The sequence below is a fragment of the Anser brachyrhynchus genome (genome assembly GCF_964034855.1).
Source record: "Anser brachyrhynchus genome assembly, chromosome: 2".
NCBI lineage: Eukaryota > Metazoa > Chordata > Aves > Anseriformes > Anatidae > Anser > Anser brachyrhynchus.
Window position 1 is genome coordinate 38,848,525 of NC_137695.1, and position 26,857 is coordinate 38,875,381.

The 26,857-nt window shown below is 41.1% G+C and overlaps 1 protein-coding gene across 6 annotated transcripts in view; it reads right to left on the minus strand.

Moving 5' to 3' along the window:
- Nucleotides 1-3,946: 3,946 nt before the first annotated feature.
- Nucleotides 3,947-26,857, minus strand: part of SATB1 (SATB homeobox 1) — a 93,192-nt gene continuing 70,281 nt past the window's right edge. For 4 of the 6 annotated variants that reach the window (XM_080580996.1, XM_080580995.1, XM_080580998.1 and 1 more), the window contains exons 10-12: nt 8,831-9,034; nt 8,236-8,331; nt 3,947-5,671 (exon numbers count right to left, since the gene is read on the minus strand). In XM_080580996.1, the coding sequence (XP_080437122.1) occupies nt 5,180-5,671; nt 8,236-8,331; nt 8,831-9,034 (792 nt within the window). In that variant the 3' untranslated portion in view covers nt 3,947-5,179. The remainder of the gene's footprint in view (nt 5,672-8,235; nt 8,332-8,830; nt 9,035-26,857) is intronic. The other 2 variants (XM_080580999.1, XM_080581000.1) reach the window with 1 other exon arrangement.

Genomic DNA, 26,857 nt, shown 5'->3' on the forward strand with positions numbered 1-26,857 from the left:
TCCTACCTTCATTTGCCATGGCAGCTTCCAGTCTGCAGCTAAGGAAAAAACCTGCATGCATTACGTGGTGGGGTGGCACCAGAACACACACTGCTAGGGGACCACTTTTGCTGTGGACAGGCGAGGAGGCTTTTGTGTTATGCTGTATCTTGTGTTATGCTGTATTTCTGTTGGTGACCATGGTACACTTCTGGTCAAGAACATCTTCTACAGCATCCTGGGAGTACAGTGTAGCTTTCTGGGGTGTCCCTCTAGCACGGCTTGTAACAGAGCCCACTTCTCCATGATTGTGACTTAACTGATGCTCCCATCCTTCTCTGTTGTCATCCACTTTTTCTTTTCCTGTTTCCCTCTGGGACACATATCCTCTCTGCCCCCTCTACCCCAACACCCCAGAAACTACTTGCCTGCTGGTGGCTTTGCTCCAGACAGAGCATCACTCTCTTATGAAAGTGAGCTGTTCTGGAAAACCTATAAGGCTCACAGCACGAACAGTGATGGTAAGAGGTAGGTGACGACAGATACACACCATATTTACTGCCTAATAGTAAACTGTGGTGCATATACATGACTGCTTGCATGTAAAGAGGAGAGATGACATTTGGGCAGGCTGACCCAGAGGAGGAAGGGCGCCTGGGCCAGGCCAGTGCAAAACAATGCGGCGTGGGGTGGCGGGAGGGCTGCCAGTAGCCGAGTGGTCGGGAAGGCTCCCGTATGAACCTGAAAGCAAACAAACTCACTGCCAAGTAGTGCTGCTCCTGCTCCAAGGAGGATCACTTATTGCAGTTTGAATTATTAGCTCATTTGTTGTAGTAAAAGACTGTGTGGACGCAAGGCACTGTGAGGAGACCAAACTAAAATTACATCTGTGTGCAAAAAAGGCCTGGGAGTGTATTTATATCCCTGCTTTGCCATGGGACTGTTATTCAAAGCGCAATATAAATCATTATGTAAAAATCAAAAAACCTTTGGTCTCTGCAATGTACCTGACATAAAAACACACAGTCGATGTTAAGCAGAATTGCTAATACTTGATGCTCAAGTAGATCTTCAGCAGTATGTAATTTACACTACTGTTAATGTATGGGGCATTTGCTTTGGCAACTGGACTAAGCAGCAATGTTTGGTGTTTTCCCAGCACACAACCAAAGTACTGAGTCAGAAAATCACTGAAACCATATCACCAGTTCAGGGCAACCTTCTCTTCCTCCTCCACTCGCTTCACCATTTTATCTTACATAAATAATAATAAAAAAAAGCACAATAATTTACTTTCAAACCTAGACATTTCTTTCTGCATCATCTGCCCACTTTAAAGCAATGCAAAGCACAGCTCTAGGAATCCTGTACTGTAGGGCAGGGAGACTTTACAATGGCACTCAACCTTTGTATGTGTGGCTGGGGCATCTGACTGCCCCCAAGCCATGGCCCTCCTGGAATCTGGGGCCTCTTTGGTTTCATTTCAGGCTTGAAAAATGCTCACCGGAGACTCCACTATATCTGCATAAATCTTGTCCCTTAAATATAGATTAATGGGAACCAGCAGGGAGTAAAAATACTCTACTTTTTATGGTAAAAACCATAAAACATGGTAAATGCTTAACTTCAGTTTTATAGCAAAAGCTGTCCTGCCATCCCCACCCAGCACTCAGTTCTCTCTTTTTTAGGCGTTTGGCTTTATTCACAGCTTAAATTTTATTCCTAGTAAGCACTATTATTTCCCCATACTTCCCTAAGCACATACAAAATACTCTATTTTCATACACTGCCAGCGAAGTCCTACTCAGCAGTGAGTTCTACTGACAACTTCCCAACTAATCGTCTTTTTGTCTGAGCTGCATTTAGAAAGAGACTTCTTCATTACTGAAATCAAGCCCAATTTCTTGATCGGCAAAGAAATGGAAAGTTTGTTGATAGGATTATTCCAGACGACGAGAAAAAGGAACAGAAAAGGGCATAAGGTATTTCCTAGGTAGTCTAACCGGTCCTAAAGTCAAGGTGACATATACTGGTAGTAGCTTAACTTCTAACCGTATAAACCTCTTGAACCCACATAACATTGAGATCCTTAATACCTGTATCACATTTGAGGATGCTGATAAGGATTTAACAGAAATACTTTGGTCACTCAGGCCACGATAAAAGACTGCTTTCAGCCCACCCACGGGGACACAAAATGCACTGACTCAAACCTCTGTGCAGGTAATGTGTAACTGCACAGGCTGGACCACTTGGAAGATAACCTCAGCTAGACCAGGAGAAGGAAAAACAAAGATAATGGAAAAGAAACAGCTATAATAACCATCTGCAAGCCCACATGGCCTCCACTTCAGCACCCATAAAACTTAAAAGGATAAAAGAAAAGGAAATTGCTTTCAACATTGAAAAGACAATTTTATAAATATTTCTTCTTATGCTTTTATAGGGTATTGGACTTGTTGCCCAATTTCTGATATTAGGAGTGCTGCATATATTAGCTTTTAGCATGAAGGGGAGTATATTCCGGGAAAGTGGCTTTTTCCTTCTACCTTGCATATGCACACATTAGTTTAAAAGTGAGTTTTATTTTTAATCTTAAGCAGCCCTACTGCAACGGGCTCTTGGCTCTTCAGCTGTCCCCAGGGTGCCAGTGGCACCGTCCTGCACGTCAGCTCAGATTGCACTGCCCGGGCTACAGCAAGTCTGGATCCCAGAACAAATGATCAAAACAAATGATCCTATTTGCAGTATGAGAAGGAAGTCAGTGGTGACCACAGAGGCTTCCCTGGACTGAGCTTAGGTTATGCCCTTTTGCAACCAGCACAGCTGTTGGCTATCAATAGCTTTATACCTAATACAAGTCCCTTAAGTGATGGTATAATCTCGCTGTCTTTTCCTTAAATTGTGATGTCACATTACACATCTGTGCCCCTCCTAAGGCTTGTTGCCCTCCCAGCATGGCACGAAGGCTCCATTCTTTTAAACCAAGCCCAAAGCCCGGTGCAGCCTGGCATAGCCCTGGGAGCAGCCCAGAGGTGCCACGGCTGGGACCTGCTCAATAAACCCGTGGGTGCTGAGACAAAGGCCATGGACAACGGTGATTTTAAATGTGGTATGAAAGCCTGCCTTGCTACCTAATGATTATCTTCTTAAAGAACTGAATGGGGCTAAAAGGAGAAATTTTCGGCCACCTAAGAGCCACTTGTGCTTTTGAAGCTCTTTTGTGCTTTTGAAACAAAACTGAGGTTTGCTAACTTTTAGTCATTTTAGAATCGCTGTGCTGAAATTGAATCTCATGTTAAAAGCTCAATTACACCAGGTGGAAGTTGTCCCTCCTCTAGGAATGGAGAACAACTGCATACATATCATGTACAAGTTTCAGCTGTAGACTCCTCTGTAGCCTAGACAAGAGCTTCGCATAAATTCAGAGCTCCCCAGTTATGGTGGCTTTATCAAGAGACTTATAAGAGACTTATTAGTGATCATTTAAAATTATCTTGCTTAGAAAGGGACTGCTATGTGCAAAGCCTATCTTTCCTATGTAGTATGTGACTAATAATTTTTTTTTTTTAATGTTTCAACATTAGTGCAAGGAATAGTGTTAGCATAATTCTAGTGTAAAAGAAAACCAGCTGTATCCATTATAAGTGCATTACTGCCAGGAACTGTAAATATGTTTATGCCTGATAGCCTTTTGACTCAATAATATCCTGCTATCTCTGTTGGGCAGGCAAGTTCTTAAACCAAGAAAAGACAGGTTATGATTTTCATAACCAAACTGTGTTTCTTTTTGAAGTATGTTATCTATATTCAAATATTAAGAAGGTCATTAAAAAAAAATCTGCTTGTGATTTTAAAGGAGAACAATTGAAATGTCATCTTCAAAGTGGTGGCAAGAAGGTACGATGTGCACTAAGAACAAGTTATTCCTCCCAGATATACACATACGCAGACAAACCCTGCCATATCATACCATACAAACAATTTTAATTGTGTAGTTACAGTCAATAACCACTCCTAGTCAGAACATTTCTGCATAAAGAAAATTGTGATACACTTATAAAAACAGCCAGCTGTAACAAAATAACTGGTGTTTTCATAGCAATAAACTCATAAAAAAGAAATACACCTTTATACAGAAAATTTATACAGCTGTAGCTTTAAAATTGATTGTAAACCAAAGGAAGACACATTGCAAACATCAATTATTTTCACATTAATTGCATAAGTTTCTAAGGTGATCTATTAGTTTTATTTACCTAAGCTTATTTGCATGATAGTAAAAATTGCATACAACAATAAGAGTGAAGCTTATAGTATGAATTGCTTGGATAACATAGAGCACTTTTTATAGGCAACTGTGTAAAGCACATTTTCTCTATTTAAAACTTTTAAGACACTTTGTTTTACTGCCCATCAAAATACATTTATAAATAGAAAAAAAAATCAGTATGATAACAAGAGAAGCAATATTACATTTAACGGAAACTTCCAAAAAAATTAATTACAACATGATGCTGCAGGATCTACAAATAAATAATGAGGACTAAATTGTGTTTCACATTTTCTTTTTCATTTTCTTTAAAACCATGTAACAATGAGAATGGAAAAAAAAAAACAGTGACCTTTATTTCCAAAAGAAAACAAATCTGAATTACGGCAGTGCCATATAATACAAGGCATTTGTTGGCATATGTTATCTTTAAACTGCATTCCACAGTCTATAGTTCTTTTGTAACATACAATAGAACAAGAGTAACAAACTCTTTTTATTTTATTTTTTTTAAATAAATGTGAGTTTCCAAAGATCAAGTGTGGAGTGCTACAGTAATAATTAAAAAAACAAGAACAAAACAAAAACAAAAAACAGTAAATCACAAAAGTTGTAATGCTTGTCTGAAGGCTCCAGAATCAAAATCACTGGTATCATGCTTATTGGGTACACTCACAGTGTATCCAGTGAACACAAATTAATATCAAACAATCCTCAACGCTTCATCTGTTGCTGCGAAGCAGTTTGTAAAACAGAGTAAAACATCTAGTGCAGTCTGCATTATCCTTTTTTCAACTTTTGTGCAAGTTTTGGAAGATTCATTGGCCAAACAATGAATAATAAAGGTTTTTGACAGAACGCAAGATGGAACTTTCATTTCATTAGTAAATACCAGTGGCACTGTTGAAAGAAAATAATACTTTTAGATTAGTCTTTCAATTCAGCATTAATCTCTGTGTTCCCTTCTACCGATAACTCTTCTTCTAGTTTAACCGGAAAAAGCGTGTTTGCATTTTTGTCTTGGATGCTGTCTTCTAAATCCTTGAGCAACTCTTCCTCCTTGTATTCTGCAACATCCACCTCCAACCCAGAATTGTCCTTCAGCTTCCCATGGTGCTTGAGATAATATCGCTGGTTCTGAAAGAACTTGATGATGGTGTACTTGGGCAGGTCAAGCTGAGCGGAGAGAGTCTGGATTGCTTCTTCATCTGGATACAGGCCCACGTCTTGAATGAAACTCTGTAGGATCCCTAGGGCTTCAACAGAAATCTTTGTTCGCGGCCGGGGTTTCTGACGATTTTCATCCTCAGATTCAGCTGGTGATGCTACTGTCGGTTGCCTTGGGGGTAGTCTGGGACCTGGTTGCTGTTGCTGCTGCTGCTGCTGCTGTTGTTGCTGTTGCTGTTGCTGCTGCTGCTGCTGCAAGACAAAGCACAACGTTTTTTTGTACATGTATTCCTGCCCGTATTTTGGGTTACCAAGAAAATCCAGGGGAAAAAATTGCAGAGCTATAAGCAATTGCTCAGTAACTTTAAGCAAACCAAAACAAAAGGCTCGTTATTGATGGTAGTAAGGTGAACCTGAATTAAAATAATTAGTAAGCCTCTGCATATCTTGCACACATCTGCGCATGTGTGAGCAGGGACTGGGGATAAAGGGCTGGCAAGATGCGGGCAGAGCAGTGGAGCACTCTGGGTTGGTCCGGCTGAAGCGCCGATGACGTGACATCGGTGCGGTTCAGCCGACAGTTTAATGAACGTGCTCCATGAGTCAAGTGCAGACACGACAAAATGCTAAGTAGGTGACATAGCGTAGGATTAACTTGACCAGCTTAGCCAGAACTGTAGCAAGGGCAAAGTGAGAAAAGTGCCAGATGAGGGCAAACACACAGGAGCTCTGCCAGCAGTAGCAGCTGCTGCCCAAAGCGAGGGCTGAAAATCTCTAGCAATGGCTAGACGGAGGGAATGGGGGGATCAGGGAGAGGGAAAGCATTTTAGCTAAGTGCAGAATATCCCGCTACCGATCTGCGCTGAGCAGCCACTGAAGCCTCCCCAAACTTGCAAACGTTACTGCAGACTGCGTTAGCTGGAAGGGTCTAACATCGTGCTGCCAAATCCTGCCTCCACAAGGACAAAGAGATCAGGAGGTAGCAACTCCTTGTTTCCCGGTCTGGCTCTGACCCATCTTGCCTGTGGCCATGGAGGGGGTCTGTCTTGCCTGTGTTCAAGGATCCCAGCATATATATGGGGAACAAACATATTTACCTACTGCAGTGTTTGTGCTGGGGATTATTTAGTTAATATTTATAAAGCACTAAGATGCAAAGCTCTAAATAAGTTGCACTATTATTATTAGAAGGGAACATGCTGCATTCCAAAAACTCAAGCAATAAAAATGAGCCAGTATGCACATCAGAAGAATAAGATAAAGCAAATCATGATGTAAATAATTAACATGAGCTTAAAATGAAGTTTTGCAAGCATGGATTCAGAAACATTCTTAAAAGGTGAGGCACTGAGCCCTAGGGACAGAGATGTTTTTCTCCTCCACTGCTGGAGTACAGTACATTATAAGATCGTGTTTAAAATCAAAAGTAAATTTATCAGCTACTGTTTTTGTTGACAATTCTCTTGCTTCACAGCACAGGAAGCACTGGTTAGTAAGATATTTTGGATCAGCAAATTTCTTGTCATATGGTACAAACCACCAGTTATTATTAAAAAACAACAGCAGCAAAACAAGCAGCTGCTATCACTACATTTCATTTCCCTTTGCGAGTCTCCCCTCAACAGTTTTTTGTGTGTCAGAAGTGGTTCCCAAGCTTTTGGTTGCAGTTTACTTGCAGACCCTAAGCAGCACAAAATATTGTAGGGATTGGATGAATTTAATTTCTGGCCATTTCGCAGTGCCACTTGTGGTTGTGAAGACTTCATGTAGGTCTCACCACCCATTTCAGCAGCCCCTGCTCGAAGTGATCCGTTATTGTAAAATCTGATGCAAATGCCCATGGAATTAGGGCTCTTGCCTCATCCCTATTCACATCCTTTCGTGTTTTACGGTCTGCGAGCAGTCCCATTCAAGGCTTCAAACCCACAGAGATTCAAGACTACTCCCAGCACATTAAAATCTTACAAGACTGGTGGCTTTGTATATACGGTTTGAAAACTCGTGTCTTAACTACACAATTTTGCATCTCCAATAATTATAGTGTAGAAGAGCACAGACAAAACTCAGGCCCAGTCTCCCAACCCATACTCTTACAAGTCATATTAAGAGATTACAGTGCAACTGCTTAGGTGAATAATATTTGTGAGATCAAACACAAAACTTTTATCAACAAGGCAAGAAAATCTAAGTAAATGGCATAGTGGCAAAATGTTTATACCGTGCATAAGCTTTTCCTTTTATCCCCTTAAGAAGTGATTTTATTAAAAACAATGTACGTTTTCAAACAAGTGCTGTTTTATTACTTAATATAGATCTTTCTCTCTCTTTTTGCTAAATCAACAGCAACTTTCCAGGCTTTCACAATTATTTTAGTAGTTGATATCCTAAGGGATTGACTTATTCAGTTTGCTTTATCTTTAATATACGCTTGTGTTGTTTCTGGCTGCAAGATAACTCTATCCTCCCTAGCTCTGTAAATATTTTCCTGTATAGGTAATACAAATCGTGCACCAGGTCTCAGCTGAGGTTGGGAACTGAAAAGCAGGAGTAATATCTGCCCTGTAAGAGGGAGCACTTAAAGGCTGACCTCATGTCTTCAGCGAGAAGGGATTAGAGAGTCTCCAGCTCAGAGAGCTGCAGATCTGGCCTGTGATGTTTAGCAAACCGGCCAGCCACACTCCCTGGCTGAGGGGCCACCAGGCTCGTGTGCATGATGCCTGTGAGAGCCAAGGGAACAGCACCTCCAAAGCCAGGTGGTGTGGGTCCTGCAAGCCCTCCGTTCTCTCCCTGGCACGTTTGCCCTTGTGCCAGCTCACCTGCGGAGCAGCACCCAGCCAAGGTCCAGCGGTCAGCAGGCCTGGTAAGAAAGCGCCTCTATGCTCTCCTTTCCCAAGGGTGGTGGGAGAGGGGCTCTAAAGGAAAAACAAACAAACATTGACTCATCCCGGTCTCGGCTGGGGTTCAAATGGGACGAGGAATCATGTCCCCTTCCCTCACTCCTACCTGGGGTGAGCCACCGCTGCTGAGGGGCTGAGCTTAGCTTTCCAAGAGCAGCGTGTTGTCACCTCCTCCCACTCTGCTGGCAATGTACAGCTAGCGCCCAACATGTCTGTCTTTTGGTCCTGATGCCTGTCTAGCTACGGGCAGCTCACGTGGATGGCTTGTACTGCCCCACACACATGCGCCTGAGCCGCCCTCTCCACACAAGCTTGAAAAAACCCAAACCAGAAGAAAAAAACAGGGGGTCACCCGCTCGTCTTTTAATTCAGGTGGCGGAGGGCAGTGCGCTGTTATCTCTTACCAGGAGAGCTGTAGTTAGTCTGGCGGGGAGGAAAGAAACACTAATTTCCTTTGCTATGTTTAAAGCTTTATTTACTTAGTGCTCTGCTGGATTGGCCAAGGTAAACTAACCTGAATCTGGTCTGCTGGCACATGGATAATGTGGGAAGGCCTGTCACCATGGTGATGAACTGCATTGCTTTCTTGTTCGTAAATGGCATCACGTTCAGGCTGAGGAAGACTGAGGAACCTTCGGATCATGGAGAGATTCTCCCAGAGGGTCCTGTTCTCTGGTGAGGGATCTTCTTTCCAACGTAACAGCTCGCAGAGCCACCCCTTGAAGATAACACCAGCAAAATGTTAGTAATTCCTCACCTCATGAGGGGCAAACGAGGGCGAAATGTGGACTTCAGCAGCGCTGTGTTCTCTCACCCTCTCCCTTGGCAAGACACGGCAGCTTTCACTGTAAATGCTGGATGTGAAGCAAACATCAGCACACCAGGAGACCACTGCCTTATTGCTCAGACCCTTGTAAGACACAAGCACATTTTCCTTGGTCCTGCACCCCAGTGCTCTTTGTTCAACAAACCCATTGACCAAGGCAGAATCCCCTATATCCTCCCCTACACACTGATGCCAGTCTGTGATACTCTCTCTGCTGCCTGTTTTATTTTATGCGAGCCTACACCCATCTGAGAGCATCAACACCACATTTCAGTAGCTGGTAGATCAGCTGCTGTGCAGTTTCTAAATGCTGGTACTACTCCTCCAAACAGGAAAATACTTCAGATACCTGCTTTGACTGCAGAGCTGCCTGATGGAAATCAGAATGATAGCAAAGCTCCCTAACGTCCTTTTAAAAGAGAGGAATCCTTTCATGGGATGCAGGAAAGTAATATTGTGTTCCTATCTGCCACGAGTAGGGGGGCCTCTGCAGCTGAACTGATTTGAATGTTGATTATCTGCTTCAGTATTTTTTCTTATAAACCCAGAAAAAAAAAAAAAGTCTCACACTTTTACATGTATTACTAGGGACTGTTGGGGTCACAACAAGATATCCTCAGGCTTCCGACATACCCTTTAGACCATTTCCAGGTCACCAGACAGCAAGTTGCCTAAAAGCGCACCTACCCTAACTCAGTCTTTTCAGGAAATGCTATGAAGTCAGCTAAGGAATGCCCTGCAAGAACTTGCTTCTAAAAAAAGACATAAAAATTCATCTTGAAAATTTAACAATTCTTTCCTCATATGTTCTTAAAATTTAATTGAAGACTTTTTTCTCAATTGTGCACTGACAGTTTTAAAAGATTCGTGCAAATGCTCTAGCAAGCACAGTGTACATTGGCAACAATTTTTTGGTATACTAAAATTTAGAAACAAAATATTGCATGCATGCAACATGCATATTTCTTCCTTTTAGCATCGAGGATCTGTTTTCAAAACTAGGTCCATGCAATTTTATTTCTTAATGCTGTGGGAAAGATAATATGACATTTTATTGAATCAACAAATAATATAAATGTACAGAAGCTTTTAGATCCTTTTTATATGTACTGGTAGTTGAAATATGGTTTATCCAGACTGGTTTACTACTAGATACAATAGATACATAGATACAGAATAGATACATTATTTTCTTGAAGACATTCATATCTTTAGCTAGCAGTTAATAAATGCAGTGTAAAAATATTGCCATGATAGGAAGAGGTGAAAGTAAACAAATAATCTTAATGCATTCATATCGTATAAGAAAATATTTGGTGAGGTGTGTATAAAGATTTCAAGTGTATGCTCTTGGAGGAAAACTGAACAAATGACACAGGAGAAAAAGTAGAAATAACCCAATTGACAAATGTTGGTGAGATGCTGGTAGCAGAGCTGAGAAGGCAAAAATTTAAGCAGGGCCCAGACCCACTGCGTGCTCACCAGGTGTGCTGAGAGGGAGGAGAGCAGCAGCAGCAGAGGGGCCCCCTGCACCCTGGAGGGGGGGCGCACCCCACTTTTTGGCCACGCAGATGCTGGGTATTGCCCCAGGGCTTAAAAAGCTAATTGGGAAATGTAGCCAAATGCCATCCTACAGAGCACATAATGTACAGCTTGTCTCAGTTCGAGCTCTATGGCATGTTTCTAAAACAGTAGCAAGGGTCTGTATGTTCTCCCTCCCCATCATGAGGAGCCCTGGGACGTGTCAGCAGGTCAGTGCACAAACTCTCCCTGCCCCTAACAAAATCCACATGCTGCTTGTGGTTCTCTGCCTGCCTTGCTTCCATGGGGTCAAGTGCAGGACTGTGCTCAACAGCCGTGCTAGCTTTCTGCAGCAAGTTAAGATGTGCAATCGGAAAGCATAGGTGGTTTACTGGGGATGGAGGGGAGAAGATGAAGAGAACCAAATTGAGATCTTTTAATTGAAATGAAAATTTAATTAAAAAGAAACAGGCCCACCCTGAAGCTGAAAAAATTGTCCTTCTAACTGAAGGACAATTGGAGTCTGCACTGCTTCATATTGAAACTGTTGGTCCTGTCCTTCTAATGGTGGTGAAAGAGAAAGGAGAACTGCAAAAGCATTTAGGTGAAAGTTATATATATATATATATATATATATGTATATATAAAGACAAGACAGACAACATTTCCCCTTCCATGACAGCTCTTTAAGGTATACTCACAGACCTAACAAGAAATTGCACCATGCACTTAGAAGCTGCACGTTTTGTCTGCTGGCAATGGAAGTTTCAGATGCTCTTTTGAAAAGGCAGTTGTAACTCTTATTAAATGCCCCGTAGTAAAAATCATTCCTAAGCAATCAAAGTTTATGCTGATTAAACATACTTCACAACACTTTTGTTAACTAAGAAATTCCTTCTCCCCATATTGCCTTTTCTGTGTTTCTACAGTTGATAGATCAGTCTTTAGTCTTACAAATTACTGTTAACTAGCATTGCACTTTCAGTACTATGCTATTAGTCTTTGCACTGAAATCTCACTTCTAATTTTTTATGTAAAAATGATTTGATGAGTTGTAAGATGAAGCATGTCTCTGCTAGCCCTTCAGAGAAACACTGATTTTGAGATACTGAAATCAGTTGCTTCTGACACTGTGTATAGAATATACTGCTACTCTAATTAAATGTCTCTTTTCCACTCTGTTCTTCACGCTCTTAAAGAAGTAAACAGTTATTCTGATAAAATATATGATGGGCAACATGGAAATGACCAACTGAAATCTTCTAAAATTACAAGGACAGAAGCAATTTTGGGTCTTTGTTTATTTCTGAAAATATTTGTAAAAGTTGACCTCACAGAAATTCTCAGAAGAGTTAGTGAGTGGGCAGTAACAGAGGCTGTAGGGGTTTATTTAGTTAGTAGGACTTTATACCACCGTGTTTTCTCTTGGTTCAGAAAACCAACCAACCAACCCCCATAAGTATTTAATTTAATTTCAGTTCAGACTTCTGTTTGAACATAAAGCTTATTCAGAAAAGTAAGCTAAATGAGAATGTATGAAATGTTTTTGTAACTCTGAGAAAAAATAATGATATAGACTCGTCTAATGGGGATTTTAAGTTATGCAAAATTTGTAGGTTTTGCTTCTATTTGATCTAAAGAAGTATGAAGCACTATAGTTAACATCATTTAATTTACTAGTGAACTTAACAAGGCTGATTTTTTTCCTCTTACATGCACCTACATCTAGAGCAATTTCTGTATAGTTCATACAATTTATTCTGAAGGAGAGCTCACACCACTGCTTTTTCATGCTTTTATAATATTATAGTAAGTGGACAGGACCCTAAAATAATAAGGAAATATTTATAACTCAAATTTGATGACAGCCAGTTTCTACAGCACATACAGCACATCATTAAAAAACAGCCTAAAAATAATTAGACAGATAAATCTATGCAGCAAGGCAAACCCCCCAAAACTCTGCAGTGACATTAGGAAAAACCTTGATTTTAAAACAGAGTAAATTTGCCAGGCAACATTACACTGAATATAAAGAGAGTACAAAGCAAAATATAAACATTAGCCACATGTAAATATGTTTGCAGAACTTTCAGGATGTTACTACTTTTCAAACTGACAAAGTTTAATTTGACACCTTCTGTTCTAAAACCTTTGTTTCTATTCAAAATCACGCCTTTAGCTGCTATCAATCACTATGCTCTCCCTATTACTTAAAATACTGGCATGGGCCCTGGATAAGCTGAAAATGCCATGCAGATGAATTCTGAGATAATATGTTCAAACCTGTTATATACAACACAAATCCTGTAAAGTTATGTATTGTAAACCTACATTTATTGGGAACTAAAAGTCTTAAATCCATCTGCTACAAAGAAAATACTGTTATGCACTTTCAAGTAACCAAGTACCATCTGCAAAGGTCTTGCTACAGTAAGCAAGAAAATGGTGAAAAAAAAAAAAAGATGCTAAACCTAAGATATTTAAAATAAATAAGAGTCTTCTGCCTGGTTTTCTTGTAGGGATTTAGTAAAGAAACATAAGATATTAAAGGAAAAAAACCTGTGAAAGCTCTACTGCCAAACCATTGCAAGAAAAGCGCAAAGAGGATAACTGCCAAACATTAGAGTCTGCAAGACCCATGAGCACGCTTATTTTAAAGAAAGCATACGTGCATTTTATTTACGTATCCAAATGCTATTTTATTCAGACTGAGTTGAGCTGTATTTAAAGTCCTGCTCTGTCACGCACAGTGTCTAGAGAAACTATTTTTGCATTCCGGTATCCTTCTTATTAAATGAAAAAAATAATATAATGGAAATCTACACTTAAGGTGTAAATACCAATTCTAACTAGATCAAAGAGGGCAGCATTACCAGCATGAAAGATGCTCTCTGGGCAAAGCTTCCATCCAAATCAGCAATAAACAAGTCCAGAAAGAAAGGGCTTCAAGGTGGAGCAACTGAATTCTTTTGTTTGGTGAATTTGCTATAGTGATGATAATTTGCCAAATGATGAATATTTCTTTCAGAATAACTAACAAAGAATCAAACATTTTTAAAAAGAGCTGTAATTCGAATCCATGAAGGCAAAACATTTTACAGTATCAGTGCTAAGATGTGAACAGCTTTTCCTTGGTATAGCATATCGGAGATTATTTTGTATCAGTCTCTGGGGCATATAGCATAATAAAAATATATAGTGTTAGAAGAAATCAGTCTAAATAGGGAGGTATTTGATACAAACATTTTAGCAAAAAGTGTGAATTGCATTTCAGCATCTACTGTGAACAAAGACTAAGTACATAATCCATTAAACAGTACTTTGAACTCAAAAAAATTGAGTATTGTAGACTAAACTAAAGTAGGCATTTTGAATGAGCACATTTTCAGCAACTAACTATAAAGCTAGCAATTTATCATTCAGCAAATAATTTTCTACTTTTAAAAGAATCTGTAAGTGTTACTTATGCTAATGAAGACTGTTTTTAATCTGCCCACAAACATGCTAATAGAGGGCAATTTTTTTTATTTACAATGCTGAAGGCACTCCAGTTTATAGAGCACAGATATGAAATTACACTTGGTAAAATGGGCTCTTAATTGTCTGAGCAACCCAAATCCTTCACCTTTAACAAAAAAGCTTATAGACAAAACAAAGGAAAAGAACTCATGAACTAAACTTTAAATATTGACTTTTTCCCTTCAAAAGCTGTCCAACTTGCTTTACAAATCTCATTTTTGTTCCAAATGGCTGTGTTCGTCATAGATATTTCCATTTCTTTTCAAAACCGAATCCACACATAAAAGAGAAGAAAAAAGGCCGACACCACCACTACAATATGTGCATATGGTCTTAGGCTTCAGTATTAAACTTGTAAGCTGCTCATTGTACAGAAAGGTTGCTTTTGGAAAAGTCATAATACTTCCAATGAGATACATTATGGCAGCATAGGAGTACTGAAAGCATTTTAAATTATTTACTAGGTTAAAAGGGTGAAATGGTACTTTAAATACATCAAATTTCATCATCTGGGCCATTTTTTGGTGGCAAAGTGGTATTGATCTTTCCAAATGCTTAAAATTAACTATTTCCAGAAGGTCATTATTTGATTAAAGGCATTAAAGTTGAGGGCAAGAAATGATGCACTTTGTCTTCCTTCCCATTCAAATAATCATGTAATTTAATCAGAACTATCCCTTCATGTCCTGTAATAAAAATGTTTGTCTTAAGATATTGTTCTTTACCTAACATATTAACCTTTAAATGTTATGAAGTTCTTAAGAATAATCTCTGCTTAGAGAAGATTCTTCCATAATGCAATGAAAGGATCACCAGCATTTAAATTGATAAGGCCAAATTTCCTACACATTGATTGGAAAACGCATTAAACCCTTCAACTGAGATTTCTCACAGTGTTGAACAGGATCGAAAATTCAGGGAGTTCAGAATACATAAGCTCCTGTATAAGGCATCATAAAGCAAAACAAACTAATGTTGCTTCAGCACAAAACAAATCCAACAAATAAGTAGCAACGGACTCTGTTTTAGTTTACAGTGGGAATGCAGTTTGCATTACATTTGTATTATCCAGAAAACTACACCAGGCAACCCCCAGTGCAGTGGAAGAAGAGAGCAATTAATTCAAAACTCGTCTTTGGGCTGAGATTACTGAAATTTGACTTCTTTCTGGGTGAAATACCTGTGGGTTCAGACATGGGTACAAGCCCAGATGATCAGAGTGCTCCTTTTAAGCCTTAAATATTCTTCAGGAATTCCCTGACTGCAGGAGAATTTATTCTGACGCAGGTTTGTATTTTTCCTAAAATACATAAATTGTCGTGGTTATCTCCTATCAAAGCTGAATAGACCTACATGTTTCCCAGAAGAGCCGAAGTCTGTTAAAAGAATGGCCACTGGATATCTTCATAAAATTTTAAGGAAAATTAATAATCTGTCAGGCTCAGTAGTTTTTGATACTGAACAACACATTTGTTAGTGAAAAGCTTTTCATTTTAGCTTATATTTTCAAGTACTTTTAAGAACCGACTTCTGTGAGGCACATACTTTCAAGTAATTTTGAAAGCTGCCATCAATGTTCAATAGCTTGGGATTTCCCTATTTTGCTCACAAAACTGTGTATCTGTAATTCAAGAAGCAAAAGCTGGTGTTCAGTCTGATCCAGAGGATGAGCAGAGCTGCTAGAACATGAATGCCTCTTCTTGAGATGTGGCGTAAAGTGAAAATAAATGTTCCCAGAAAGATGTTCGCTTTATTATTTTATTCACACTAATCAGTCCTAAATTTCAGGCTCTGCCTTTTAGCATTCCACTAAATCAGAGAAAGTTTGAAACCTGAAGCTGTCCTTTATCTCCAGATATTTCTGGTTTATCTGTTCTACTGGCTTTCATTACTAGAACATTGAAAGGGGAAGCCAGATGTGAATTTTAAGTAAATCTGTATCTGCCATTGTAATAGATGAGATTTAGTAAAACAAACAAACTGAAAACCCCACAACCTCATAGGGCTTTTCAGAAGAAAGGTAAACTTCACTAGCAGGAAAAACTTCCTTTGAAGAAACAGATTATGCTGCTAAATTTCTTATCCAACCTATTATTCAGCTGCACCATCTGTCTGCATGTTACCTACACCTCTTCCCTAGGTTGGGGAAAAAAAATGACCAAGCTGCCAGCAGTGGTGCTGACAGCTTTTCACTGCATTTTTTTTGGTGATATTTTAGGGGAAAAGGATCCCTGATGTCTCTTCTTCCCCCTGCCTTTTTTCCCTGTATAGCTGCAGCACTTACAAATTAAATATGTATTTCTACTCTTGTAAACAGCCAAACAAAACAAACAAACAAACAAAAACCACACACACACACAAAAAAAAAAAAGGAAAAGGATACTCGCTAAAGCAACCTATAAAATTCAATGATAGGCATGAAATGAGTACAGAAACAAAACGACCTAGGGAACTGCTGCCCTGCTCCTGCAGTCTAGTCTGTCGTATCAGACCTCTCTCTACTCGGAGCCCTGGTGCGTGGCTAGGAGCCAGCGCTACAGAAAAACTTGTCGGATTAAGGGCTGAAGCTGTATCAAAATCGGTATGCACGGTCCCCGGGTGCGAACACTTGAGACGTACCACAAGCGCCTGGGAAGAAAAAACCAGAACGCTCCTAACCCGTTAACTCTAAAACTGGCTGAAAACATAAATATCATTACTTTTTAGTCGAGTACAGAGGGAATTAATAAACTAAATTAAGGGCTTCTCCCAGGCTTGGTTTCTCTGCTCTCAGCCTCCTCCACCTCTCCGTTTCCTTGTTTAAATGTATCTTTTCTACAGTATTGCCTTCAATTGCCTAGCAATGATAGGCACAAGCCCTAATCAAAAACATAATATGCATTCCTTTGAAAATCTTACATAAAATGCAACTACATTCATATGTAAAAAGAAGGGAAAAAGTAATACATGCAAAAAACAGTGGGTGAAGCTTTATTCTGCCTTCCTCTCCTCCATATCCTTCCTTTTTCACACACACGATTCAGTTGGCATCGTAACCACGAGATACGCAGGACAAAAAACATACTTTAAAAAAAAATCTAAACAAGAAAAAATATCTGCTAATTATTAAATAAGTCAGTCTTAGTCTGGTACATTACTTTTTATGGCATAGGCACATAAAATGGGTCAGTGGGTTTCACAGAGGGTGACTGGTAATATATGGCCCTTTATCTTTCATTTAAGTAGGGAGAACTACTGATTTCACTGCAATGCCAATGCTTCCCCTGAAAGTAAATACAACCCTAAATCCAACCACGACCCTTAATAGCCTACATTTATTTATTCTTAAACGTGCAATCAATTTTCATATGACAGCTATAGCTACAGCTTAGTTAGAGAAGGGTCTTTAACAGAAAGAGCTTGGCAGTTTTAAAAATCTTTTTTAGTACTATCAATTTACAAGTGAACTGCAAATGTTTATTATTATGTTGCTTATGGAGATTTAACATTTGCTTTGAGGGAAAGACCTCTAGTAAAAAGGCCATAGGGCCAAAGTGTCACTTCCGCAATTACTTGTACATGTGCACATCATGTCATTAGATTTATTTTTTTTAAAAGATTATAATTTCCCAGAGGGAGTAATTTAAATCCGTGGCTTCTTGTCATATGCCTTTTTCTTTCCAGAATTCATCTTGGATCACAGGAAGATCCACCTCGCGCTGAGGAATCATAGACTTGTAGATATTCGGACTTAACTGTGAATTCAGCTTAGCTGACAAGATGCTCCAACAAGTGACATCAGTCCAAAACCCACACAGCTCAAACACGCTCTCAGACATCTCAGGCATTTTTACGGCCTAACTAAATGCTTTCCTGTGTATTTGAATTAGACTTTTAAATAGGCTGGGAAGATTTCTTTTAACATTTCTCCTGTGATTCAACCGGATCCCGAAGGTCCCGGTTCCGTGGTGAACAACACGTAATCCTTTGATCGTGCCAAAGGTGAAGGGGTCTTAAAGAAACCAAAACCAAACTTTTCCCTAACTTTCCTCCACATTTTGTTAATTACATCAGAAAATTAAGAATGCCCATTTCCTCCACCCATTTTAAAAAAAGTCTAAAATTCACACTTGCGAAAGACGGAAACCTCCCAAGCGAATGAGAAAGAAGCTGTCAGAAACACATATATCACCCATGGAAAAATAAAAACAGCAAAGCCATCAGAAAGCTAAAATCCCCCAAACTGCAGTGTGGTTGCTTGGGGCATCGATTTACAAGAATAGGAAAGCTGAACCAAAAGGGGAAGCCGGAGAGGGTTTTTTTCTCCCCTGGCTGGCCGTGGCTGGGAACCCACAAAAGGGCATTTTCAGGTAGCTTGCCCTCACGCTGGGGACAACCGTGGCCACGAGGGAAAGCTCCTAGAAAGAGAGCAGCTCTTAGTGTTAGGTGTTTCTTCACCAGCCAAGAAAAGTGGCAGCCAAGTGGAACATTTGCAGGCAGCAGAAGGGGCTGGGAAGAGCAGCATGGCTCTGCAGCAGCTCCTGCCCCTCGAGCGGGCGCCAGGGGAGCAGGCACCCTCCTGCCTGCCCTGGCCCCTTCCCCTGGCTGGGGAAGATTGATCCTTTAGCAAGACTCCCTCCTCATACTATGTAAGAATAGGAAATGAGAAGCAAAGTGGCTGCCCCAAAGGAAAAATAAAAAGCAGCTCCCATAAACCCTCCATAGATTTTTTTTTTCCTTCTAATAATCATTTTTATATAAACAGTGGAAGGTTCCTGTATCAGTATGTATGTTACATAGACTAGAGATGCTAAGCACCTGGCTCAGCAAAATACCCTCACTTGCCCTAACTCTAGTCATCTAAGCACACCCACAGAGGCAACAGATACTCGTACAAAGCTTGTTCACATGAGACCCAAAACTTGAGGGAATTCTGCTGCAGACCCCTCAGTCCAACACCTTTACTTTACACAGGTTCTGAAAACTCTTTTCATTTGTTTCTCAAATGCCATCCTGTATTGTAAGGGAACTTGACAGCTGCACAGGAATAAAAGTAAGATGACCACGGAATAATGTGGATTCTGATATAATCTGGCAGATTGGGAATTAGATAAATATTTGCAAATTGGATTTTTTTTTCCAACTTAGCAAGCTGTGTGCTTGCCCTAGTCTTTTCATTACATGAGAGCAGTTTGGGCTAATCTGTAACCAAAACCTTGGAGTTTGACTTAGAGGTTAAATTTGAGGAAAATGAAAAATGGACAGAATAAGAAATCATCAGAAGCAGTGAAATTAAAAATTATCTGCAACAAAACATTGTCTCCTTTCTCACCTTGCACCTAACAAGCCTATAACATTCTTTCCGGTGTTGAATGCTTTGAATTATCCAGTTTAATGTCACAAATCTACTATTCCTTACCCCCTCCTTAGCCCAGTGACCCTTCACCTGAATTTTAATCGGTCACTCCTTTAGCAAATTGCTTCTCAGACTGCCGCTGCATGTTTGTTTGCAGAAGATGCCTTTATTCTTTGCAGCAGCATATTTTGTAGCCCTCGGTTTCTCAGGATGAAATTTACCCTGCCGCTTCCTGTTTAGTTACGCGTTTTGCTCTCTTTTGTTTTCTGCACTGTTTACTTGGTGCCCTGCTTCCCCCGGTGCCGGGAACCAAGGGCTCCTCAGCCTCTTCCTCAGCTCTGGCACTACAGCTTTGTTTTTCATTTCAGTATGCCATTAATTCCTGTACAGCTTGCTCTGACATTTCTTCTTCAATTGTTTTTTTTCTTTTCTTTTTAATGCCTTAGCTTCATGTTAAAGAAACAATATACTGAGCCCTCAGAAGCCCCCACACATCAGCGACCTGCATTGACAATGGAGAAGGGGTGGGGATGCACAGTAGGTACAATGCCCTACACGCAGCTCCGACACGCAGGGAGCAGCAGTGGGACAGGAGAGAGGGGCAGATGGAGCACAAGGCGATAGGGAGCGTGTAGACGGGGTGGGAAGAAGTCAAGGAAAGGCTAAGAGGAGAGGTGTAGCTAGAGGAATTAGCGAAGGTAATGAGAGGAAAGCAAAACAGAAGGTGAGGATACAGAAAGCAGGAAGAGAGATTAAGAAAATCCATCCTGCCAGAAACAGCACCTCTTGTCAGGCAGACAGCAGGTGCTGCCTGAGGAGGAGCTGATTCACGCATCTGGAGTGCAGGAAACGAAACACCTCTACCTAGGAAAGAGAAATTGAAAACAAAAGACTCAAAGGAGGTGGGAGAGGGTGCTGCACTTTCTTTCTCTCGGCAATCCAGTGCTTCCAGACTGCACTGCTTTTTTCAAATAGTTTTGCAAGAAATGAGAGATGGATTTCTGGACCCTTGCGAACATCCTGACAGTTCACGCTCAGCTTTCTCGCTTCCTCCCCCCCTCTTTGACTCACCCTGGACTTATTTTGGAAGCATCAGAATCCACGGCACCTCCATGGCTCCTGCTGCACCTACAGAGGTTACCTGCTCACGTAGGGTCCGCAGGGACCCCGGGGATCTGTCCCAGAGGTGGCGGTGCCACGAAGCACGGGCGGCTGGCAGCACACCTGCATTGCCCTGCTGCAGCTCAGCGCTGGGGCCGGGCTGTGCGGGCACAGCTTGGGGCATTTTCTCTGCCTGCACCAAGCTGGGGGGTTATCATGTAGCGAGATTTTCCCCTGCAAATCGGGCCATCTGTGGCATTCAAACCCTACCCTGTGTGCTTTTTTTCAGCCAGCTCTTCCTTGCACATCTCATGCACTTTCGATATTGCCACCTCATCGCAAGTCAGTGGCAACGGCTAAAGCGCTCGCTTACTGAAGCCACTTCTTTTAAGCCTCCCCTGGATGCCTCTCAGCTGTGTGGCACCACTCATCTCACCTGACAATACCTGCAGCATCATTTGGGGAATCTGCTCAGTTGCACAACACGCACGTTTTTTTGTCTTGCTGTAAGAAATGTTTTAGACACTTTTAATTAAAACTTTCAATCAAAACTGCTTATTTTTTTCTTTGTGTAAGAAAACTAGCCAACAGTGATCTGCTAAAGAGTAGATGGTTTTAAAAAGCCTTACTAAGTACTGAAGGCTGTTTAACTGGGGCAAGCTGAACAATTGAACTGAAAAAAAATGAATTTCTCAAAAAAAATATCAATTTATAGACAACATTTTGACTCTAAAAACCCAATCATAACCTATTTTCATAAGTAATACTGGAATGTTTTCATTAAAAAAAAATCAATTCTTCATTTGCCAAAATTCTCAATACTTTCACAATTCTTTAAAAACCAGTATCTTCTCCCCAAAGGAGGAGGAAAAGGAAAGAGATAGCACAGGGACAAAATTCATGGAGAAAAACTTTGGCAGAAAATTTTATTTCTGCTAAATTCAGGTGGCAGCAAAGGCTCCATTTTTGGTTAGCAGCTCTTCTTAAAGCGAGGTGTTTGTTGGCATGTTATTTTGAAAAACAGCACAGTAGGATGACTTCTTTAATAAGTGGGCATAAAATAGAGATTAGAAAGTCTCAGAGTGAGAGGCACCCCCCCCCGTGTGATATCGGATTTCTTTGCCAAAGCAAGGAAGGTTTTTAATAAAGGTCATAGAGAAATAATCTCCAAAGAAAGCAATGTCTCTCCCCCCCTATATGTTTACCCTTTTATTTCGCTCCTTTGCAGCAAAAGGCAGACCTCAACACACACACACAAAAGGAAACAACAACCAAAGAGGAGAAAAAAAAAAAAAGGAGCCTGAAATTTTAGTTACACCACATGTGGTTTTCATTTGTGAAAAATGAACAAGCTGTTTGTGGTTAAACTGTCTAATCTGCTGTTATCAATCTAGCGCTGCATTCAAGATTTACAGGATACATCAGCTTCTGTGCCACATTAGCTGTAAAAGGGAGAGGGGGTGGGAGGAAAAAGGAGGAGGAGAGAGTTTATCCTGAGGAATAATATTTCCAATGCAGCCACACTCACACTACATCTGGTTGTGCTGGTAGCGGCAGTTAAATTGAAATATTTCACAGCGTGTGTCAGAAACATGCAGAATGGTAATTATGACAGATCTGATTAAGCCTGAGTGCCACTCGCTCCCCGGCCAGCTCCGGTTGTGCAGGTGTGACCTTGTGCGTGCCTGCGTGTGTAAATAAAATTAATTACAAGCGAGAGGGCGAAGGCTCCAGTGACATCACAAAGCGGAGAAACTCCCAAGGGGGAGACCTAATGGAATATTTTCCCTCAGTCTAATAATACAGTTCATATTGACTTGAGGTAATTAGTGGGATCATTAAAGCAGTTTTCCCGGCGTATTTGGCTGCCTGATCAGATTAGTGAAAATGTTCTTCAGAACAAGCCCTGTGTGGTCTGCCAGGGAAGGAGGAAATAAAAAGCAACAAAGCATATTTTGGAATGATAAGCAGCGCTGGACTTCTAGCAGAGCGCGTTGCAGGGCTGCTCTCGGGAGCCTGGCCGCCCTGCTCTCTCGACTGGCTCGATGCTTTCATCCCGGCCGCACGTGCTCCCACTTCACGGGATCCAGGACTTTGGTTTAATTTTTGCTCCTCTATCTCTTAAAACTACACTGTCCATATTCCTCACTGCTTCAAAATCAGGTAAAAGCCCGGAAAAAGTGCTAGCCTTAGAATAACCACCTTAAGATAACCAGGGAAGGAAGGAGAACAAATACATTATCGGCTCCCCCCGCCTCTCCCCAAAAAGCTGATAGGCCACAGTTAAAAGGATTGAAGGCACCGGATTGAGAATTAGTAACGTTTTCATTTCCTAATGAGCTTACCCCAGCAAAAAAAGGGGAAAAAAAGGAAAGAAAAAGAAAAAAAAAAAAAAGGAAAAAGAAAAAAGTTTCACTCTAATATAAAGTCTTCCACGGTAGCAGAACACAGAGCCCTAATCAAGAAATGGACCATTTGTTTAAAAACAGTCTATTGAGCATGCTCTACCTTGCAAATGGAATATGCCAAGCTCTGTCACAGATGGCAAGCTTTGACAGTTCCCATCCGTAGCGTCGATACTCGACAGTTCAGCACAAGATCAGTGACATTCTGTCTCATTAGAGCCACGCTAATTATCACAGCTAGTTTCAGGGGAAACCATGTGTTGCAATGGTCAATTTGAAGGAGTCTGTGCATCAACAAACTGGTAATAAGGATCAGACACCTTATTATATGACAGCATGCTGCCTATGATCTGATTTACTGAATCAGAGGTACTGAGGCAACACTGAAGCCTGATGGGTTATGGAATCGTGTGTACACAATGCATGTCTGAAATGTGCTTTAAAAAGAAACGGGAATTATACAGAAATGGTACAAATAAAATTTTTTAAATTGGGAAGCTATAATAAGGACATCTTTCATTTGCCATTAAGACATGAAGAGATGTTCAAGATATTGTTAGCCGGTTTTATCTTTAATCAAATCAAATAAGATAAATAATTCAAAATGAAAACTGTAAAATTATGGATTATGTTACATTATAATTCATTCCATACTCTGATTTTTCAGTTGCAATAACATGTACCAAACATTCCTTATGTTGTGCCGTCTTGCTTCCTTAACAGAATTTTATATTTTGTAAAAAGCTTTCCCTACTTGGCTGTCTTTTGTCATTTGTACATTTGACAACTTAAACTTGCAGCTCTCCTCGCTTCTCCCCCACGCCGTGCTCCTTCCACCGGACAAAACCACCCAAGCAAAAGCCGCGAGTGATGCTCCCGGCCACCTGTGAGATGGGGCCGCATCCTGCCCAGCACTCAGCAGCCCCAACCCTAGCGCCTCGAAGGGATGCGCTGCAGGATGAGACCGTGAAGGAATTAAGCATTAACTCTTGAGTAATGCCAGGCAGGTGTGCACTGCATTCCTCTGGGAAATCTCTCCTTAGGGCTCAAAAATGCGGCGCTTCTGGAAGCTGCTACCAGCTCCTCAACCTGCCTCGCCGGGAACCTCTTGCAAGAGCTGTTTGACCCCACATATAGAGCATGCTTGGGAAGCATGCTCTTGCTCTTCAATCCATATGTCAACAAACCCAACCTTTGCCGTATGTCCTGAAAGGGCTGCCTGGCCTCCAGGAGCGGCTTTAAGTGGTCAGTATTGTCCTCTTACGAGTGAAGTATTTTCCACGCTGAACCTTTTTCTTTGGCTTCAACTATATCAGGGTTTTAATGCTTTTTTTTTCCCTCCACACATATTTCCGTGGGCAATTGCACACTGATATGAACCGCCTCAGAGATTTTAAGGCTTACACTCTTCAGCGTATCGCTGTTGATTCAAGAAGTTGCTGTCTACTTTTTATGAGTGGGAACCCAAGACTTGCTGAAGACAACCTGCTTAACCAAGGTCATACCCATAAAATAGGGATGGCCAGGACTGCCGCCAGCCCTTCTCAGGTTCTCCCTGGGGTAAGCGATAAACCGGCTAACTGGACCTCATTTTTCTATTGCCTGAGAAAGAATTAAAAAAAAAATCCTAAGGAAATTTCCTAAGGTTTTAACCTTTATTTCTGAGAAAACACAATGTAAACAAAATTAAGACATGGGCAGAGGAAGGACCTGGAGTGCTCTAAGCACTCCTCCTGTTCCTGCAAATAGAAACCCGAAAATCTCCTTGCATCCGACCCGGGCGAGGCAGAACACACTGCCTCTGCCATACGATATTTTGTGAAAGAAGCAAATCAGCTTTATCTGCCAAGTTTCACAGTTTCACTGAATGACACGCTGCTTTATGGGGCCATTCTTGATCAAGCACAGGAGCCCATCTTGCCTTCTCGGTTCACACTCTTCCTCTCCCGTCCCTGCTGACACCCGATCCCATCCCAGCTCCTGCTGCTCATGGCACGTCTTCAACTGCCAGAGCAATCCCCGCGGGGAGTGAAGGGGGGGACGTGGAAAAAAAATAAAGGGAGAGGCTGTTGCATGGTGTGCTTCTGCTGCTAACGCTTGCTATCTCGCCTTCCCGCGAGGGTGAGGGGTTTATCTCCAGGTGGAAGCGAGGGATGGCGGAAGACCTCCGAGCACGTTTTTATTTCTACCTTGTGGCTGCCTGTGCAGCATCCCTCCCCACTCCACAGAGAGCCCATTGTAAGCTGAGAGGGGGAAAAAAAGAGGTTTTAAGCCAACATTTAAAAACAGGAAGTGACTCAGCTGCTCGGAGGGAGACAAAGCAGGAGACAACTTCACAGAGAAGTGGGGTGAAGGACAGAGCCCCCAGGCTGGACCGCCCCAGGACAGCATGAGATGCAGCTCTGGGAGGAAACAGCTTTGGAAATAAATTGTGACACCACCCCTCTTAAAGCCACATTGTTACCAGAGGGTTACTCCTGCTGATAAAAAGGTTCTCCCCCCCCACCCCCCTTGGAAAATAGTTGAATAGATCGTTATATATCTGCAGTAATGGCATGTTACATCTTCGTGCCAGATCCACAATACCGTGCTTGTTCAATGTGGGAAGCTGTTTAAAAACGACTTTCCTATTAGAGTATATAGCTCAGTCTCTAGATGGAAAAAGCCAGATCAAAGATATAGCATTTATAAAACTGCTGGTTAAAAGATAAAAGTGAGATAACAGACATCAATTTTTCACTATAAATCTCTGGGTTTACTACAACATTAAAATTTCCAGTAAAAGCAGGGTTTTATATACCTGAACTCTAATGGCCTATTCTGAAAATATTTATGTCAGGAAAAGCATGGTATTTGCATGCCAAAAGCAATTTTAGTGCCAATGTTTAGCATTCCCTTCCCATTTAACTCCTTCCAATCTACTCGCAAGTGGGAGATGCTCTTTCAATCCTACCCCATGCACCTTCCCATGCAGAGCTCCAGAGGAGGAAACTCCAGGTGCATACTAAGGCTAAGTCGAACACTTCTGATAAAATACCACTGCATGAAATACTTGTGTGATGGCTTAGGGTGGAGTCTATAGCGCGGTCTAAACCACTGATGGCACCTCCATGGTTTGCATGCAGAACTACTCATTTCAAAGAGGATAACTGCCTAACCGAATTGAAAGACGGGGACGGAGGGACAGGAAATTAGGCAACACTGTGCAACAGCTCAGAAGTAACGGGTCAAAACCCTCTTTAATTACGTGATGTTTCTGGAAGTTTGGCTAAATTCTTATTTGTTTTACTCCAACGTTAAAATCAGAGTGTGATCCTGGAAGAGCCAAGTGCCTCGGCAGCCACAGGCTTCAACATACAGGCATTTTTATTCAGGGAGAAGGAAGGGCATCTGACACCTATCTGCAACGTGCACAGTAATCTGCAAGACTGGAGCTGCAGAGGGGTATCTATTTTACCTAGTTACTGTACTATAAACTAAAATTATTTAGTTATAATAAAGGAGGCGAACAGCTTTATATTATAGTGCATGGGACTCTCAGAGATACAGAAGTTGGTATCACTTCAGGTTTTGCAAACTGTAATTTCTTAAATTTAAGACAGCTTTTGCAACACAAACTGATTTTCATCAAAGTTTTGCTTTCTTCCCTATTTCATACCAGCATGTAGGCCATAGCTTTTCAGAATAAGACATAGACATAACTTCTCAAAATACAGAAAAATATAGGAGCACTACAAGTCTCTACTTCCCTTATCTCTCGGGGCTTTTAGGTTTTTGTTTGTTTGTTTGTTTCCTTGTTTGTTTTTATGGAATAAAATTAGATTTCAGCAT